This window comes from Platichthys flesus, chromosome 11, assembly GCF_949316205.1.
Source record: "Platichthys flesus chromosome 11, fPlaFle2.1, whole genome shotgun sequence".
NCBI classification, from domain to species: Eukaryota; Metazoa; Chordata; class Actinopteri; order Pleuronectiformes; family Pleuronectidae; genus Platichthys; species Platichthys flesus.
Window position 1 is genome coordinate 9905412 of NC_084955.1, and position 19178 is coordinate 9924589.

Consider the following 19178-nt stretch of genomic DNA (forward strand, 5'->3'; position numbering starts at 1 on the left):
TGGCAACTACAGGCTGTGTATATAACAGCTCAGAAAAGCTGCTTTCAGACTTGCAATTAACTCTGGAGAACGTCTGGACATTCTCCAGAGGGGATGTATGTGAGCACACAAATATCTGAGTGAGAGCCTCCTGCATTTCTTCAGCGTTTCTCCGGCCATTCCCTGAGTCAAAACACCCCGGATTGTCCTAAAGAACCGATGTTAGGACACAGCAGGAGATCCTCTGCAGGATTCAAAGTCAGCCAGAGGTTGTTACGATGACGTTTCGAGCACGCGATGGACACAAAAATGAAAACACAGACAAAGATGTCGAGACAGCATTTTGTAATAAGTTCAGTTGATGATGTGCTGTAAACAAAACATGCTCCTCCCCTCACCTGAACGCTCTGGACATGTCTGTGTTGTCGTGAATGCATCAGGGAAAGAATGATTTCAAAACAAACCAGAAACTTTTATGTTTCCTTATTTACCTCCGATTGTCTGTTCTCTGCTCCTTCGTGCGTTCACAGTTGGGAGTAACTGACTCATTTCACACGATATTTAAAATATTCAGCTCAGACGGGCTTTCACCTTCATGGGGCCCAGTATGGATTTATGTTTCTCTCTGTGTGTTTGGTTTGAAAACAGAAGTTTGTAGCATTGGTTTATTTGATGACAGCGCATAATTATGAAGTCAATTTATATTTTGATGATTTTTTTTAAACCAGAATCTTTTCGAAAAATAGATGTGATGAAACTTTTAAAAGGTTTTCCCAATAATAGACAAAGGAGCACTTTGTTGTTTTCCATAGCTAAGTGCATTGTGCCAGTAACTTTTTGTGTTGCTACATACAGTATCTACTATGCAAGAAAATAACAGTTGCCCCTCTTTTTCCTTTGTGTGATAACTTTTCTGTGTTTATTTTTGAACATGACACATAATTTGAAGTGGCTCGCAAGCTCACACACAATGATTTTACTCTAAAGTGCTTTTAACAGACTCATTTGGGAATTTTGGGCGACAGAGGACATCATCCATTGTTCTTTATTTAGCAGTTCTTTGTATATCTTGTGAATTTAAAGACAAATTGTGTGCTCAGTGTTTATCACGAATCACACTTTCCATCTCCAGTGTCTCCCTCTCTCAATTTCAATCTCAATTCATTACCCTTACTGGCCTGACCATTAGTCATATGCAGTATTACTATGTCAGTGTTTTAATTTCAGTTGACAACACCAATAGATGCCAGTATTTTAACCTGTGACTGGTTTGTTTATCTTTTCCCAGAGTGGCATGGCGTTGACGTATGATCCTGCTGCGATGCAGAACGGGTAGGTGGACAGTTTTCATCACAGGGTTACAAGCTGTTTCTGCAACGTGTGCAAACGTAACTTTTTAGATTCTCACTCCTCGTCAAATATGTAAAGCAAATACCAAAAAAGCTGAAGTCCTGACATCAGCACCTGCAGATGAGACTTTACTAAACTGACACATGATCGAGCAAACCTGCAAAGATGCACGTGTGCATCAGCCAACCATCAGCACGCTTATCTACAAGAGCAGTGCAAATGAGTAGTATACATATGCACACACACACAAACACACAAACACACAAACACTCTCTCTCTCTCTCTCTCTCTCTCTCTCTCTCTCTCTCTCTCTGTCTGTCCTGCTCTCGTCCTCACCCTCTCATCTGACGCAGATTGAGCATGTATTTATGCAACCTTTGCATTACAAGCTGTCAGACATACAGGTTTTGATTGCTGACAGGGAACTTGGGTGGTGTTGCAGAGCCGCTGTAAGACTTTCATCAGCCGAGGCTATCTGCAGTGCTCCCAGGGTGAATGCAGAGAGCAGAGTGTCTGCCTGCCTGTTTCAGGGGGGAAATTGGAGATCGGTCCTGTCTGCTAGGAATGCTGCTGGTGATGCGATCCCAGGAGATGCTTCCCTCCAGCTCTGTGCTTCTCTTCTCCTCCGCCTTGTCTACTCAGTCCTCCTTCCTCTTTGTTTCCCCACTTTGCCTCTTCTCCTTCTTCTTTACTCTTGTCTTGTTGTGCTCCATGAATTGTTACATCCCTGCCCTTTCTTCATATCACCTCTAAGCCTGTCCTCGACCTGTCTGACATGTGGCATTTTTTTCTGACTGTGTTCAACCAGTTTTTCTCCCTCCCTTCTTCCCTTCTTTGCCTTGTTGTCTTGTTTAGTCTATTTCTTCTTCCAATTCCCGCTCTCCATTTCCAAGCATCTGCTTTACTTTTTGTCTATCCTGGTGTCTCAGTGCACGTGCGCGTGCATGCATCAATGCATGCTCACACGCGAGCATCTGTGCGCTGGCGGTGCTTAAGCCCTCTCCGACCTCTCTTCCGAGGTCATCTGAGCTCCTTCCGGCGAACCACTAAATGACTGCGAAATGCTAATGCAGCTAATTAGAGAGGCGCAAAGCAGGGGGAGAAAAGGAGTTGAATAAAAAAAGAGAGAGCCAGGCGGGGGTCAAGAGGAGGGCAAAGGCAAAAATAAAGTCAGCCCAAGGAGAGGGGAAGGGTATGAATCAATTACAGGTTTGGTCTCTTCAAGCTCGAGGATGGCTGGTGTTTAGTGTCTGATGCCAATCTGATGTCATTGGAAACATGTGTCCCAACTGGCCAGACTGCTTTGGCTTGTTGCCTGTCTACTCTATTTGAGGCTCTTTTAATCTATTTCTCACCTCTTTTCTGGTCTGCCTGTTTCCTTTTGTTTCTCCCTCCGACCATGCCTATGTTCTTTGCTCTTTCTCTGCCTTCATATCTTTCTTCCATCTCTCCTGCCCACACACACACACACACTCACAAACACACACACACACACACACACACACACACACACAGACACAGACACACACAGTATATATTAGCCCATTCACGCACATCTCTCTGCTGAAAATTCACAGAGGTCGGCATTAAATCATTTGCTAATTTTTCAGGGCAAACTCCTGACAGTGCGGCTAGGTCACACCAGGGATTCACAAAGAGGTTTTAAATTCAATCCTCTCTTAATGTTCTCTTCGCGATTACATGTTTAGTGTATTGTTTAAACAGCTGCGCTGGAGTCCCTATTGACAGCGTGCTGCTCAAGGCTAATAGCCCCCATCAATAACCTTGGATCTGTCCTCTACCTACTATTTCTCTCTCTCAATACACATCACTCTAATGAAAAATACAATAAACACAATCAGAGAACCATATTGAATAACCTGGTTGCATTTGCTCATTTGTATTCATCAGTGACAATAATACACTATCTCTAATGTGAGTCATACATTAATTGTACAGTCAAAAAGATGGATCCACAGAGCCGATCGGTAAAGGACTTTTTTCTTTCTTGTTTGTGATCATCACATGTTCCAGTTCTCACTCTAACTTAGATCCATACCTGTCCAGTCTGTTCAACTCAAGTGATGTCAATGGTTGAATTGTATCAATAAAGCAGATGTGCAGTAGGGCAAAGAAAACAATGCCAATACAGAAGGATTGTGTTACGGTGAACACTTGTGGTTTCCATGGAGGCTTCATTTACAGGCAAAGCTTCGGACCATGAAGAGAAGCCAGAGGTCAAAGGTGTCAAGGGAAATATAAGAAAATCTCTTATGGGGAAAAAGCTCTTTGAGCTGCATTTCTTGTATTAAAGGTGCTATACAAATAAAGATTTTACTATAATTATAATTGATGATAATAACACTAATATTGCGAATGATTTACTTGTCTATTTCAAAATAAGTTAACAATGCTATATTTTTGAAAATTAGGGAGTATAAGCCACTCATGACCTAAACCTCTACACTTTATGGACAACTAATGTTCAATTCAATCAAGAGTATAAAAAACCAACTGCATCTTTGGCCTATACCTAGACCCATTCATATCTGAGAACATAGGGTCATCCACTTACCTGTAGGTCTATTCCACCCTCACAGCTACATGGGTTCTTGTCGCACCCATTCATCTGTACATTTTCCTGTCTTTGGCGTTTTGCTGAGCCCCAATTTATCACTGAATGTTGTATATTATAATATAAATAATAGAAAAGAACACACAAATGAAATAAAAATAAGATAAAGACGTTGCATATATTTTTAAGTGGTAGTTTGGAGAAACCTTTAAGTAAACCAACTGTGTGTATGTTGGTGCTTTTATCCCCCAATTAAGCAACACTTGATTTGTGGCAAGTGCCTTTTTATACAATCATGGCTGTTAGAAGGAGATAGGGGAGGGTATCTATCTCTCTCTGCTTCTGCCTCTATCTCTCTCTTCCTTTCTTTCACTCTCTCTCCCTCCCCTCCCTCGCTCCATTATTCAGTCAACAGACACTTGGGGATCGATCGGGCCCAGCAACACGGCCTGGCGGATGAAACATGTCCTCTCTAGGTACACAATGATAAATAAAGCACCGTGAGCCACAGCATTCTACCACTGCAGCGTTTGGGGGGGGGGGGGTGGAAAAAGAGAGCAAGAGAAAGAGACAGCAAAACCAGAAGGGCAAACAAAGGTATAGAGAAGTAAACAGAGTACTAAATGCAGAGGTTAAATATGAGATGCAGCCTACCCATCAAAGTGCAATATGCTTGTGTGCATTAAAGGTGATACTGAAACATTTCACCCACTCATACATTAAGGTGATAATTCCTTATTATGCATAGCAGCGGAGCAGACTCCTTTGTAACATGATGTGCACTCCGCTGCAGTGTCAAGTCTCATTTTGAGACGTCTTTGATGATGTGGCACTGTGAGTGAAACTGCAATATTTATTGTTCCTGAGACAGCCTTGATGATGTCTGATCCATTTTCTCAGCGGCATCTCAAAGTGCACTGGGTGGTTGAAAAACAAAGAGGTACAAAAGGCTGAGTTTCACCTTTACACGTGGCGATCTCTGGAGAGCTAAAGCCGTGTGTGCAGAGGAGCCTTTTGACTGACGTTACATTTTTGTCAACATTATACTTTTTTGGATTGCCTAGGATCAGTTGTATCCCATTTATATGAATTAGCTTTTTCCAAATCAATTACATTTCCTTGTTTCCTTCCATAGGTTCTACTCTTCACCGTACAGCATCTCCACCAATCGGATGATTGCACAGACATCGATCACACCCTTCATCGCTGCCTCTCCCGTCTCCACATATCAGGTGGGTGGATCCTGTCTCAGCTCCTCTAGTTTATGTCCAGGCTTGTGGAGATTTTCTCGTTCCTCCAGACGACGACCATTTCAAACAGTGCCGATGGCGACAGGCAGTTTGGACGCTCACTGTCTAAGAAAAGATAGAAGTTGTGTGTTTGGATCGATCATTTTACAGCTAAATTTCAAATTACTTGAATCTGGTCCAAGGCAACATTACAAAGCACCCAAAAGTTACAGAGTCTGCCATATTTCTTGACTTCCTGCCTAGCTGTCAGATTTAGCAAAAGCAACTAATGCTCTCAGTCCGACACAGCTCCAAAATAGCATCCCGCGGTTATATACTGCAACCTGCTAGCACACTGTTAGCATCTTCAGTAAGGTTAGCAACTCTGTGCTCCTGTTGAAGTGATGCTAATACATACAAGGTTGTTTTTATACAATGCAAACCTATATTTGTATTCAGCAGGAACCAATGGGTGATACACATACTGATAGATGTTTGTTATCTTTTCGTTGGAGGTGCTGAAAACTACAAAATGATTAAACGACAGCTGCTATATCTTCTGTGAAGTTAAGAACTCTTGTTAATAAGTTTACGTAAAAAAGCTTGTTATTGGACTACCGTAAAACTCGGTGGAAGGATACGCATGCGGTCAGGAAAGAACCCATTCAATTGTGAAGCAGACCTGCATCCAGGAATCTAATGACAGGAGCACGTTCTTCAACATTGCGAGGTTCTGGATGAAAAAAATCTGGGATATTTGTGAGTGTGGGTGACGTGGTTCCGATCAAAATAAAAATTGTATGAACTCTACTGTGTGACTTTCTAGTTTCAAACGTTCCTTCTAGGTCAAGAAAGACGTTAAGAAAGAGAAGTCATCAGGTCCCTTGAATTTAAAGCTGAGTTCTCACTACCCCATTTTCAGCCGGATTGGCCAGTAGCCGACGAGATTTGCGAGTCGCAGACAAAGGCCCCCACTCTGCGCTCGATTGGCAGTCATCAGTTTCTATGTGTGAAATTTTCGAAGATGCAATCAGATTTCCAACGTGCTCGAAAACTAGTCTGCAACTTCCAACTCCAGCCAATCAGAGTGCAGGACGGGGTTAAGGTAGTGAAACTACATTTAGTAGTGAGATGCCCCATTATGTTTTACTCAACACATGTCTGTAATTTTGCCCCTTTAGTTGATCCTCAGTTTGTAAAACCTGTAGAAGAGAAAGAGAGAGGGGTCCTCCCCCTCATGTTTCCCTACATACAAAGCACTGCTGTAAATGAGACAAATGCAGAGACACATCTTCACCTGATCTGAATGACATGAGACAGAATCAAATCCTGCTTTGTGAGGAGGAGGTGTTAACCTGCCTTGTGTTACTTCTACTCCCCACAGACAGACGGAGATAAGCTGACACACACATGCACTCACATTACTCTAAAACCTACTCACATATACCATACCTTACCTGTGACAGAGGAGTCTCCAGGGACATGTTTCTCCTCATAGGCTCGGGCAGTGGGCAGCAGTATGAGATGAAAGTGGTGATTTGTGGCCAAGTCAGACTTTGATGATGAAACCGACACTGTGAAGCAGTAATTATTAGACTGTATTGCTCTCTGTGGTCTTCATATCCTCTTATAATTACAACATAACATACTGTATAGTGGCCCCTCAGTTACGGCTGTAATATTCACTGCCGCAGGGATTGAGGCTCTGAAATGGGCTTGTAAAGACTAAGCTAATGATGAATTTTCTCTCTTCACCTCTTTGGTTTTCTCATTTTTCGCTCGCTTCCTGTCATTCTGTCTCACAATTGTCCTTCTTTATGTTCCCTCCTCCTCAATTCTTCACCCACTTATAACAATCTTCTTTTTGATCTTGCCTCTCCTCTCATCTCTTCCTGACCTCCCTTCTGGATCCTCCTACTCATCCTCTCCATTTTTTAATTACTTTATTTTTCTCTGCCTTCCTTTCTGTCCAACCTGTGTCTTTTTTATTACTTTTTCCTTCGTCATCTCTAATGATACTGTCGTCACCTCGTTCTCTTCTCTTCTCTTCTCTTCTCTTCTCTTCTCTTCTCTTCTCTTCTCTTCTCTTCTCTTCTCTTCTCTTCTCTTCTGTCCACAGGTCCAGAATACATCTTGGATGCCACATCAACAGTATGTTATGCAACCCACAGTAAGTTTTTGAACAAGCCATAACTCTTTATTATATTTGAATTGAATTGCTCAATGTCTTCAGATTTATTTTTCAATCTCACAATTCCCTGCTAATGTTGGGCTGTCACATACACTGGTAAATTGGTATAAATCACTGAAGAAAAAAGAAAAGAAAAGAACAAATTATACAGTTTCTAACAAGAGTAGCAGAGCACGAGAGAAAAAACTGTCGCCCCCCCCCCCCATCTGAGTCCTGCTCTGCTGAATCAGCCTGTGAATAACCTCCTCACAGCAACTCTGGAGCTTAGCAGAGCCAAGTCTGAAATCCATTATAAAAGGCTGCTCCCTGCTGGTTTCAAATGAAACTGCAGGTTCAGAGAAGCGTAATTTTGAACATATAGTATGAACTGATGTTAAAGTCAATTTAATCAGGAAATGATGATCTGAGGGTTACAAATGTACATATAATCAATAAACTAAAATAATTTGTTAATATAACATTGTGGACACCACTGTACAGACTCAATATGATACAGTATGATACATTACTCGCCATATAACACATCCAATAATTCCTGTATGGAGACCTGTATGTCTGTTTGTCTGATGTGAACGGATTCACACTGTCTGAGCTCAGCACAAGCACACAACTACACAAAATTGCTCACAGCTTTCAGTAAAACCTAGAAATGCGTTAAAACACACCCACACATACAATGACACATGTACTCACATTTATTGACTGTGTGTGTAGGTGTACACTCACCTACAGATTATCCGTCTTCTTCTTCTCTCAAACGCACTCACACACAAACATAACCTTGAAACAGACGTCAAGGTTTTCCCTTATTTTAGCCACAGACGGTTACAGCTATAACAACAACCTCCACAGAGTTTGCTTTGAGCCCCTCACTGATGTCCTCACAGCAGCTACACAAACATGTAGTATAAATCCCTCCACGGATTTACGCTTAATTCTATAGATGTGTTTTTATAATTGGTGCAACGAGAGAGGTATGTTTTCTCATGTCTAATATGAGATAAACTGGTTGATTAATAATAGACTAAATAAGTAAGAGGCACAATAGATTCATGTTGGGACTGTACATTGACCTTGAAAGAAAAAAAGATTCCCTATATGTTTATTTGTTTACTGGTTTTCCCCATTTGTGGTCTACATTATGATATTAATGATTTTAACATGAGCTTGGGAAATAACCTTTGGATCTGTAAATGGTGCATTTGATTTTATACACATGGGTTTTAATTAAACCTGTTCTCACAAATCCTCCTCTTGGACTGGGTTAATCTGAAAATGGAACAAATTAATGTCCCTGTTGGAAAAAGGATTTTAATATTTTTGGGGTAAATTATCTGCGAGTCAGAAAGGTTAGTGAATCAGGAATCCTGATCCCACCGGGGTCTTTGTGTGGAGTCTGCATGTTCTCTCCATCTCTGTGTAGGTTTTCCTCTCACAGTCAAAAACATGCAGATTGGGGTTAGGTTAATTGGAGACTTTAAATTGTCCCTTGGTGTGAATGTAAGTAGTGTTTCTCTGTGTATGTTGGCCCTGCCATGCACAGGTGACCCTGTCCGGGGTGTACCCCACCTCTCATCTCATGTCAGCTGGGATTGGCTCAGCTAACCCCCTACAACCTTGAAAGGATGAGCTGTATCGGTGGTTCCCAAACTCTTGGTCTGGACCCTATGGGTGGTCGTGCGTCACAGATCTGGGGTCACAAGATAATTTTGAGAGAAATCCAAAGACGATTTCTCTTTCATCAACCTTCCAATTTCCTTTGTCTCACGGTTAATTAACAGTACCACAGGAACCATTAAAACATGTGAACGGAGATGATTGTGAAATAAAATGTAATATCTCTTAAAATAATGAGGGGTCACATGTCCCTGGTTATTTGGGGGGTCGGCATAAACGTTTGAGAAAATCTCCTGGCTGTAGTAGGGTGATCAGTCAAGACACGTTTGCACATCAGAATTTGTTATCCTGACCATCATGGCCGACAGGAGCTTTCAGACACAGCACGTTATGAACTGCATTGGCATCCCATGATGACACAGTCTTTTTGTAATGGAAGATAAACAGTAAAGCATCAGTATCTGTTTATAGAAAATAATGCTGATGATAGTCAAGATTGATTTCATGTCCAGATTTGTCTATCTCGGGGCAAATGTTGGTGAGTTGGTTTGGCTAACATCCACTGACTCTTTTATTCCTGAAAAATGTGATGATACCCAGTTGAAATAGACAGAGGTTCTTGGTTTAGAGGAGTAGAGCCCTGCACTGAATTTCTAAAGCGAACATGGTCCCTATCAATAGTTAAAGTTGTTCCTAATTCGGTTGCTCCTCCTCTCTGTCGTCCTCTCTTCCTCTGTCTCCCTCTTTGTGTCTATCTGCCAACTGCTAAAAACCTTCTGTTTTCATGTCTGATTAAAATTAGGTCTTTGAGAGAGGATAATACCCCTCTGTAAATGTGTTTTCAAACAAATGTCCCGTCTTATTATTTGGCAGGCCACTCGATATGGCTTCCTTCGACTTGGTGAGAAGACAGAGAGGGACAGAGATAAAAGAGAGGAAGGAATGAGGGATTCGGAGGAAAGAGAAAGTGAAGAAAGCGGCTACATTCTGATAGAGAGAGGACGGGGGGAGAGAGAGGCAGGCGGGTGGGTAAGGAGAGGAAAGAAGGGATTACAGAGAATAAATTGAGAACAAAGAAAAGAAAACAACGGCTGCAAAAAAAGGCATGTCTGGGCCGTGTGTGCCTGTTCCCCAGCCTTGTCTCTGCATAGTCAAAATCCCTGTTAGACAACAAAGGCGAGAGCTAGTCATTGTATTTCCTGGATACAGAGGAGCTCGGCATATTAAATCTGCGTCAGGGAGGGAGACTGGGAGAGGCACTGGGGCTTAATTCTGTTCCTATGGCAGCGGAGGCGTCTTCCTCACTGATGCACCACAGTTAATGAGTGGGGACTTCGATTAACGGCGTGCACTCATTGACACATATAGAGCGACGCACACCAGCGCGCCTCTTTTAATCGCTCGGTCAGATTCTTACATGCTAATTTGTCCGGTTGCTGTGAGTGTCGCTCACACTCTTTCCCAGATACACACAACACACACATTTGCTAAAGGAACGAGTGACCTTATTATGTGGTTAGAGTAAGAGACATTAAAAACAGTGATATGTTCCGTTTACGTTCCTCGAGAATAAAGAGAGGGCACACACACTTTAGACGACTCTGCCTACAGACAGACACACACAAACACACCTATACACACACACACACAGTGGAGTGCCTTAAGGACTGTATTCCCGAGCCTTGGTTGAATGCCCAGATTACTTGAACTCCCTGTCTTTACATCTTAATGAGTGAGAGGATGGCTTTGTGCATAATTACTCACAAATCCCCCTACAGGAAATGAATGCATTACCCTAACCGTGCATAGCAAGACAGACAAGGAAGGCGGCTTATTGGGGAGGGATGTAATGAGACATCCAAAGAATTGGGATTTCAGGTCTTCCTGAGTTAAATGGCCATGTTAAACCCATTTGAGGAGACAAAGGGGTTGGAGGAAGCACATTTCACCGCATATCTGAGCTTGCAAATATGGCACAATACAATACTGTTTGCAGAGCTGTCACCCATGCGTGCAAGCAGGTGTCTCTTTTTAGCTTCATGTTGTCCAATAAACTTCCCTTGGGCTTTCGTGCATTAAGACACTACAGGTGAGACAGAGAAAAAACGGGTGTGTTCCCGATTTCGGAAGAAACATTTGTTGTTGAGCAGTTCAAACGTCTGCTTTTCAGAGCACGCCACCTGCGAGAGAACAAGCAGCTATTCATCGCAACCGGCAGCGGTTTGTGGTTTTCTCTCAAACTGGCATCATTATCACTAATACAGTGTACTTGATGCTGCACGGTGCCTGCAGCGCTCTGTTAGTCAGCTTCACTTCGCTGCTGGGAAAAAAAAAATGGCAGCAAAAGAAGGGGGAGGAGGAAGAGGAGGAGACGGAGGATGAAGGGGACAGTGAGAGGCAGAAGGAGCAAGTTCAAAGTTGAGGCAGATCTTGTGTGTTTCTCTGCCTCCTGTCCTTTGGGAAAAAGTAACCGTCTTGTGTGTAGTGTACTCATTTATTGCTCGTCTGATACATGAAAACATTGACACACTCTCTGTTACACACTAATACACAGCCCTCGCACACGGGCACATGTGAGGAAGGCGGGTTTAACACTTGTACTGCTATAAATCAGAGCAGATAATTAGTCTTTCTGTGCTTCCCTTTCCTGTATACACCTCTCTCTCCTTATGGAGGCCTGCTGTGATATTGGATAAAGTGACAGAAAGACATGGGAGGATGAGAAATCATTAAAGAGGGAATGTATTGTATAGCTGGATGAAGAGCTCGGGTATTAGCTTCATTCTGACTGCTTAATCTACCTGCCTGCGATAAAGATTTGTGCAGGTTTTGTGGGTATGGATCTGCCGTTGCATCTGTATGCGGATGCCTCCCTGTGTGTTTTTATACAGTATGGTGTGTACGTGTGTGTGCTTGCAGGAGAAGTGCCACTCAAGCACTTGTGTTGTGGAAGACCGTGGTGACAGAGCGTTTCGGATGGCCAGGCTGCTGTGTTCTTCAAACAGGTCTCCTCATGAAGACAGCAGTCAAGAGGAAGAGCACTCCACATTGTTAACAGTTCCGACAATCCTTGTGTGTGTGTGTGTCTGTGTGGGTGCTTGTGTGCTTGTGTGCTTGTGTGCGTGCCTCTGTGTGAAGCTCGCAGACGTTAAGCATCTTCACTTACAGATTCGCAACTGTGAACACTTGACAGATTGTGTGGGCCTTTGAGAGGAACGCCTCACATAGCCACAACTTTCATTACTCCATGTGTGTGTTTGCATACGTGTGTCTGTGTTGTTTCGTTGTGAGTTTCCCTATGAAACCCGACTGAAGCAGAGCTGTTAAGACGTCTGCCGTGCATCTGGGCTGGTGCCTGAAATACCTAAATTCTACCTGTGTTCTTCCAAACGTCCCGAGTCAACACACAAATGCTTTCAGGACAAATATCCGCCAATGTGTCTGTGCTCATGGGAAGTGTAGTTAAGCAGTGATCATAAAAGAGCGGTGTTTTTTGACGCTGCAAGGACATTGCGAGGCACCTCGACTCGCAACGTGAGGAGTCTCCTCTTAAAACCTTTACCGAGCTGAGTCTGTGGCAGAGCTGGAGTGAAAAAGTGGAGCTCAGTGCATCAAGGTGTTAGGCTGCATCAAAGCCCGTCACATGGAGGAGATTTACCGTGAAAAGCTTTTCTGCTCCGTTCAGAGGCATGTTGTATCAAGCCTGCCAAAGCCCGGGCTGACTGGCTGCGTTTGTCACGTACAAAGTCAAACCGTGAGACATGACCGGGTTGGGAATATGTAACCTGCACATTTGAAAACTGAGTTTTTTTAGCTGTATATGATGAAAGCCAAACTATTATGACGTGCAAAATATGTAGAATACACATTATTTTGAATGTTTGCCATCTTAGTTATGTGTCATTCTGTCCACTGTGGAGCTTATGTTTGTTTGTTGGTTTGTTTATGAGCAAGATAATGCAAGAACTACTTAAAGAAGGACCACGAAATTTGGTAGAATGGAGAAGGTGTTGGTCAGGGAAGAAACTGTTACTTTTTGGAGCTGATCAGAGTTTGAATCAAGACATTTTTATTGCCTTTTTTTATCAAAACATTGTGGGACATTTTGACGCATTTCCCAGTGAATAATTCACAGAACTTGATTTAAGTCAGGCTTGTACAGGGGACTTATTTCTATAAATGTGTGCGTGCTGCAGTCTGATTGAATTGAAGAGGACTGTTGGGCCTTGGTGGATGTATAAAGCTCGGTTCTCAGTGCCATATAGTTTGAATAGTGACCTTGACGTGGTTTCCCTCACACTCTTCTGGTCATGTACACCGGTGTCGATAACCCACCTGCTCACGTGTCCTTCCTCCCTCCAGGGTGCTGTCATCACCCCAGCCTCGGCCATAGAGCCCAGTCTGTCTCTTCACCCCTCCAATGTCATGGCTCCTCTCGCCCAGCAGATGAACCACATGTCTCTGGGCACCACAGGCACAGTGAGTCTCAGCATTTTTCTTCTTCATGCATGTGTTTGTCTACATTTCAAGTTAAACATAGTCTCTACGTACTTCTTGTGATCAGCTGCATTGTAAACCATACAGCCTTTTTTGGTAAAATGCCTTTCCCTGTTTGTAACCAGCCTGAAATGTGCAATGACCTTGGGCCCAGGGCCAAACTGTTGCTATGTACTGCATTGTGAAATAGCTTATCTTAATCCAGGGATTCCGGATGAGGTATTGCTTCTATCACAATAATGTGTGTCCCTCTTTCTCTCTGCAGTACATGCCTGCTGCAGCGGCTGCTTCTATGCAAGGAACCTACATTCCCCAGTACACTGCAGTGCCTGCCTCTGCCATCACAGTGGAAGTAAGTAAACAAGATGGTTTCTTGACTAAAAACTGGTTACACCAACTTCATACAGTAGTCCTGTACTTTATAGAGCACTGGTCCAGAAAATGAATTTCTTATTTCTTTTCTTTTTGTTTAATAAAATCCCTATGAAACTACGAAATACATCTTGACCACAAAATATTTGATTCAGGCATCTACATATCCCATAAATCATTGCGAACGATCCCTTTCCAAGGACTTCCAGGCCACTTCTTCTTGAATTTAACTTTGTTTTAATGATCTTCCTCATTTTAAAAAAGCGCAGCATTTTAGAAAGGGAAATCACGGTTGCTCTGTGGTAACGTAACGTAACGCCGACATGATTTTCGTTGTTGTGGTATACATGTCCATGGAAACACCGCTGTTACACTGGAGGATTGTGGGTAGGGTAGAGCTTCTCCTTGACATTGCAAATAAAACATTTTCCTTAAAACACAGTTGATGTCACACTGATATGTGGCTTCTACAGAAGCATTTCATATTATTTCAAAATTGTGAAGCATGTGGTAAGTCTGCATTGGATGGTGAAAATATTGAATGGTGAAAATCATAATCAATGGGATATTTACTTCTGGAATATTATACTAATATGATTATAAAAGCAATTTTAAATACACTAAAGACAGTATAATTTTCTCACTTGATGGCTCTCTATGTGTTAATAAATATAGCTGGCATTCAAAACGATATGATATGAAATGATAACTAATAGGTTTGGTAGATATCCTGTGAGAACTCTGCATCAGTCAACGTCTTATAGCTGCAGATGGAACTCCAGGTTCAAGGCGTTAATGAATCATCAGAATCCCCCCCTCACACTGAATCAAGATCTAGTAGATGTTTTTGTCTTTTGTAAACTGTTTGGATTCTCTCACTGAACCTTTGCTAAGTGGAGGTTGAAAATCAGTCTTCTTAGTGCCTGATGTTGTTTTCATATGGGACTTATTTCTGTGTTTCTGGTGTCAGGGCGTGGTGACAGACGCTTCTCCCCAGACAGCCACCCCTTCCTCGCAGGACGCCAACGGGCAGCAGCCTTTATCTGTGGAGAGCACAGGGGATCATGCCACAGCCTACTCTTACCAGCAGACTAAGTGAGTGGAAAGCTCAATTTGTTATCACATTCCCCCTGTGCAGCGTCCACAGAGTTATATATCACGATAGCACTCCTGCAATGCACCCTTGTGACAGCCCAGAAATGAAATAAGTGTATTTCCCAAAGAGTCAAAATAGCACATTTTATTTAGTGTGTCTGCTTTGAAAGACCTTGGATAAAGAGAGGCTTATCATGCAATCATCAGTTATTATAATAGTGTTTGCTAAGGCCATGATTCCCTAATGAAATGAATAATGTTAAGTAGTCTGCACAACAGTTCATATGGAGGATCACAAATGTCAAGTGCTCTATTCATTAACAACACATTTTACAGTGAAACTAGGCATTTATACGTACATTTGTTTTTATATAAAGATTCTTTATTTATATATTCAGATTATAAAAATCCATTATTTGTTATATATTGAATTTGGTGTGATGCGAATATTAACAGGCGCTGCAACTCGTCAACTTGAAGTTGATCAGGACAACAGAATGTTCACGACTACGCCGAAGAGAACTGGTCACTCTCAAGAAAGCTGCACCATGCATGTTGAGAATGGGCACTGCACTTAATATAAAGAGAAAATTAAAGAAAAATAATGAATCAAAATTACGAATAATATATCCATTTATGAGTAAAAAGGTAAAATAGAGCAACAGCAGCTTGTTAACTATCTCGGTTAATTTGCATAATTTCACCTTGTTTCATCAACACAAAATAAAATCCTAAATGGAGAAGCTGAACAACGATAATGGGAAATGGCAATGGGAAAAGTAAATCGCTCTTTAAAATGCCTTATTAAATTTTAGACTGCATGCATATTAATGTAAAGTAGTTGTTTGTTCATTCATGTCATTTTAACTAATATTCTTATTGACCCTTATTTTACATTGTTTTTGTAAGCCCTATTTAAAGTTTCAGAGGGTTTATTGCTGAATTCATATTTCAGTTGTAATTTGTAACAATTATTAATTTAAATATTATAATTTTAAAATATCAAATAATGATTTGTCTATTTAATGAGAAATTAATATTGTTATCTGTAAACAAATGCATTATTGTTTATCTTATCGTACAATCAGTCATATTATCAACTAAATGCTTTACGACTATTTGCATCACACTCCTTCCTACAGTTAATGCATTCTCGGACATTTGTTGTGTTGTTGTTCACCGGATCATTTTAACCTTGGCTTGTAAAACACCAGCTTCCTATTTTTTATCTCTCTCCTTGTGTTTGACTTGTTTTTCTGCCACCTTGATAACCTGCTGCGTTTTTTTCTTTACACACAATAGTTGGACAAAGAATGCTAAAGAAGAACCCTTTAGAAACCCTAACACTGTCCAGAGTTTCCTCAGTTGCCCAATTTTCTTTTCACTGACTTGTTTTTCTGTCTCTTTCAGATAAACAGATCGGGGGGATCGTTGCTGCGTTGCCTTCCGAAAGGACTGCACTGAGGCGCTGGAGACACGGACAGAATCAAGATGAAACAGGGACAAAGGCAGGGAGGTGAGGGACAACACTGAGCGCAGAATGCTTCCACTGTGCACAGGCACCGAGTAAAAGACAAAAAGAAAAAAAAATCAATTATATTTCTTACCTGGTCGAACCAAGAAATGAAGCTTCGCTGAACTCGAGGACGATGAAGTCAAACGCAGTCCTCAACTGTGAGTTTATCATTTCTCACCACGAGACCGGACTTTGCCTCCAAAGGAAAACAAGAAGAAACTAAACTCAACCAACAAGCTGTACAGAAAAAAAAAGAACATTTGAATGTGCAGGTAGATTTTCAGACTTTTTTTATAAAAAAAAAATACGGAAGGAAGCAAAGTCTAGAAAAAAAAAAACAGGTGGTCTTCCTTTGATATTAAGCTACATTATTTCCATTAATTTTATTATTTGAGTAGTTTTCTAGAATATCAATGTTTTTCTTAAATCTTTATTGCCTTAATTTTTTCAAACTTTGGAAAAAATGTTTCCATAGCTTTGAATTATTATTTTTTTTTAAAGACTGAGTGATTGAATGATTTAAGGTGTTCCTGGAGTTTGGAGAACCTTGAAAACAAAATCTACAAAGTTTTCTGTACAGGATTTAAAAAAAAAATAAGCTTGTATTTGTATGAAGATGATTTTAAATTATGTGGTGCGGTGCAGCTGGTGTTGGTCGATAGGGTTAAAAAAAAAAAAGCTTCTTTAATGCGACTTGTGGAAAGGGTCAGTCCACTGCTCCCTGGAGTTTAGCTCCATCAGGGGATACAAGTTCTGTTCTCCACTGCATTTATATTGTTTTTGTTTTTTGGGTCTTTATTATTTTCGAGAATTTTTTTTGCTTTGCCTGCTTTGCTTGTCTCACTGCAAAAAAAGAAAAAAGGAAAAAAAAAAGTAATATTTCTGACTTTGAAATAAAGCTGAAAAAAACGTGCTAGGATTTTTAAATGTGCAACAAGCAATAGTTTTAGAAAACAACTGTTGACAGTTTCTTTAGTCTTTCTTAACTGTTGAAGAAAACGCAGCCGACAGGTGGCATATTTTATACCAAAGATGAAGAAACTAAGTAGTGAAGAGATCTTCCTTGTGTTGCGTTCTCTTTATTTTTTCACCTCTGAAACAGATTTTTATTTCTTGCTTCTCATGCTGTTTGGTTTGCGAGATGTTTTTTTTTTATACATATATAAGTTAATGAGAACACACAGAAGGTGTTTAACACAATTGCCTCAACCAGGAGAGTGTTCGCTGAGATATTTCGTTTGTCATGTGGTCTTAAGATCTAAAGTGGAGCTGTAACATCTGTTTGGAGACCAATCACCCTGTGGTAAGGAGGAGATATTAATAACACAACGTGTGTTTTGGGGAATAAGTCGGTATAGTTTATTCAAGTGGGGAAAAGGCTGAAAATGCATCATATCCTGTGGAGTTTGGGGGTGTAAACACCAAGCAGGCCATCCTCAGGCTGCATCGACCAATCTCACGTCCTACATGCCATGACGCTGGCTGCTGTAAATCATTACGACGATGTTCGAGTGAATCATCACGGACGTCTCAGTGCACACAACAAACCGCTCGCTGTCTCGCCGAACAGAAGCCATTTGAAATGTGAGCATGGCGATGAAATCTGTCGGAAAAAGGGCATTTCTGTTAAATGAAATCATGTCGGCTTATGTATATTCTCCTAAAGAAGAATGTTTTCTTTTTTGTGTTGCCTTTATTATTTTTCAGAACTGATTATGATATGTGAGCTGCTAAACACTTTTCAGTATTGGGGATTTAGGTTGTCTTGTGTTGGGTGGGTGTGGAAGAGGTGGTGCCGCTCCTTTGGAATGACAAGTTTTACGGCGGAACATTGACGATGGGGTGTACTGAAAAAGAGGGAAATGGATGAGATTTTTTTTTTTTTAAATAATAAAAAGAACTTGCCCCGGGTTTAAAATCGTTAAGCCCCACCAACCTGACCCTCCACCAATGAAAGGAAGCTAGAGAAACAGGAGCAAACATGAACGGAGAACAAAAGGTTCAACCAAAATCGAGCGTTACAAACCTCTAATGGAAAGTAAGTTATTGAAAGAAGAGAGAGAGAGATAAAGAGAGATAGAGAGAGAGAGAGAGAGGAGGAAGCGAGAACAAAAGTAATATTTATGAGATCTTTTTTTGTACAGATGTGAAAAAGAAGATGCAACAGAAATAACTTTGATGATGCTATTTTTTTATTTGCTTGGTCACATGCCTCCCATCTCTTTCAAATTGTGATTCTGAGAGTGTCTGTAGAACCAGTGGATATTGCTGTAGTTCCAAATGTCTTCTTTTTTCTTTTTTCTTTTCTTTCTAGACAAATCTTTCAATAAAAAAACTGTTTTAAACAGCCCATACTCATCTTGTGTTTTTGGCAGATGCAAGACTTCACCACTAGAGGGCCCTGTTGTGAATGAAGGGTTGAATTATGAAGACCGTCTCATTGCAGTCAGCTCATTGCATGAGTATTGTACTTCTACTCTCCAGCAGTGGGGGGATGTAACAAACGTTTCACTTTCCCTCCAAAACATATATCATCAAATATCTGTACTTTCTATTCCACTACAGTTTTGCATGCATTGTTTTATATGCTCACAATTTCACAGTGGAATTCAAGTCCAAACCAAGGGGGCGGGTAACATTAGAGTCCGCCTCCTCTAGCAGCAGCATGGTAAAGAAGGCCACTGTGGAGACTTTGCCATTAATTAATATCACATTGTGTTTTCAGCAGCATCATGTGCAGCATTCCTTGTTAATATG

At 41.2% G+C, this 19178-nt stretch overlaps 1 protein-coding gene across 1 annotated transcript in view; it reads left to right on the forward strand.

The window, feature by feature from the left end:
- LOC133965188 (RNA-binding motif, single-stranded-interacting protein 3-like) overlaps nt 1–18771 on the forward strand; it is a 120514-nt gene extending 101743 nt beyond the window's left edge. Inside the window, exons 8-14 of the mRNA XM_062399617.1 lie at nt 1268–1311; nt 5040–5136; nt 7253–7303; nt 13304–13420; nt 13704–13790; nt 14781–14905; nt 16316–18771. Coding sequence (XP_062255601.1) covers nt 1268–1311; nt 5040–5136; nt 7253–7303; nt 13304–13420; nt 13704–13790; nt 14781–14905; nt 16316–16319 — 525 coding nt within the window. The 3' untranslated portion in view covers nt 16320–18771. The remainder of the gene's footprint in view (nt 1–1267; nt 1312–5039; nt 5137–7252; nt 7304–13303; nt 13421–13703; nt 13791–14780; nt 14906–16315) is intronic.
- Nucleotides 18772–19178: the final 407 nt, after the last annotated feature.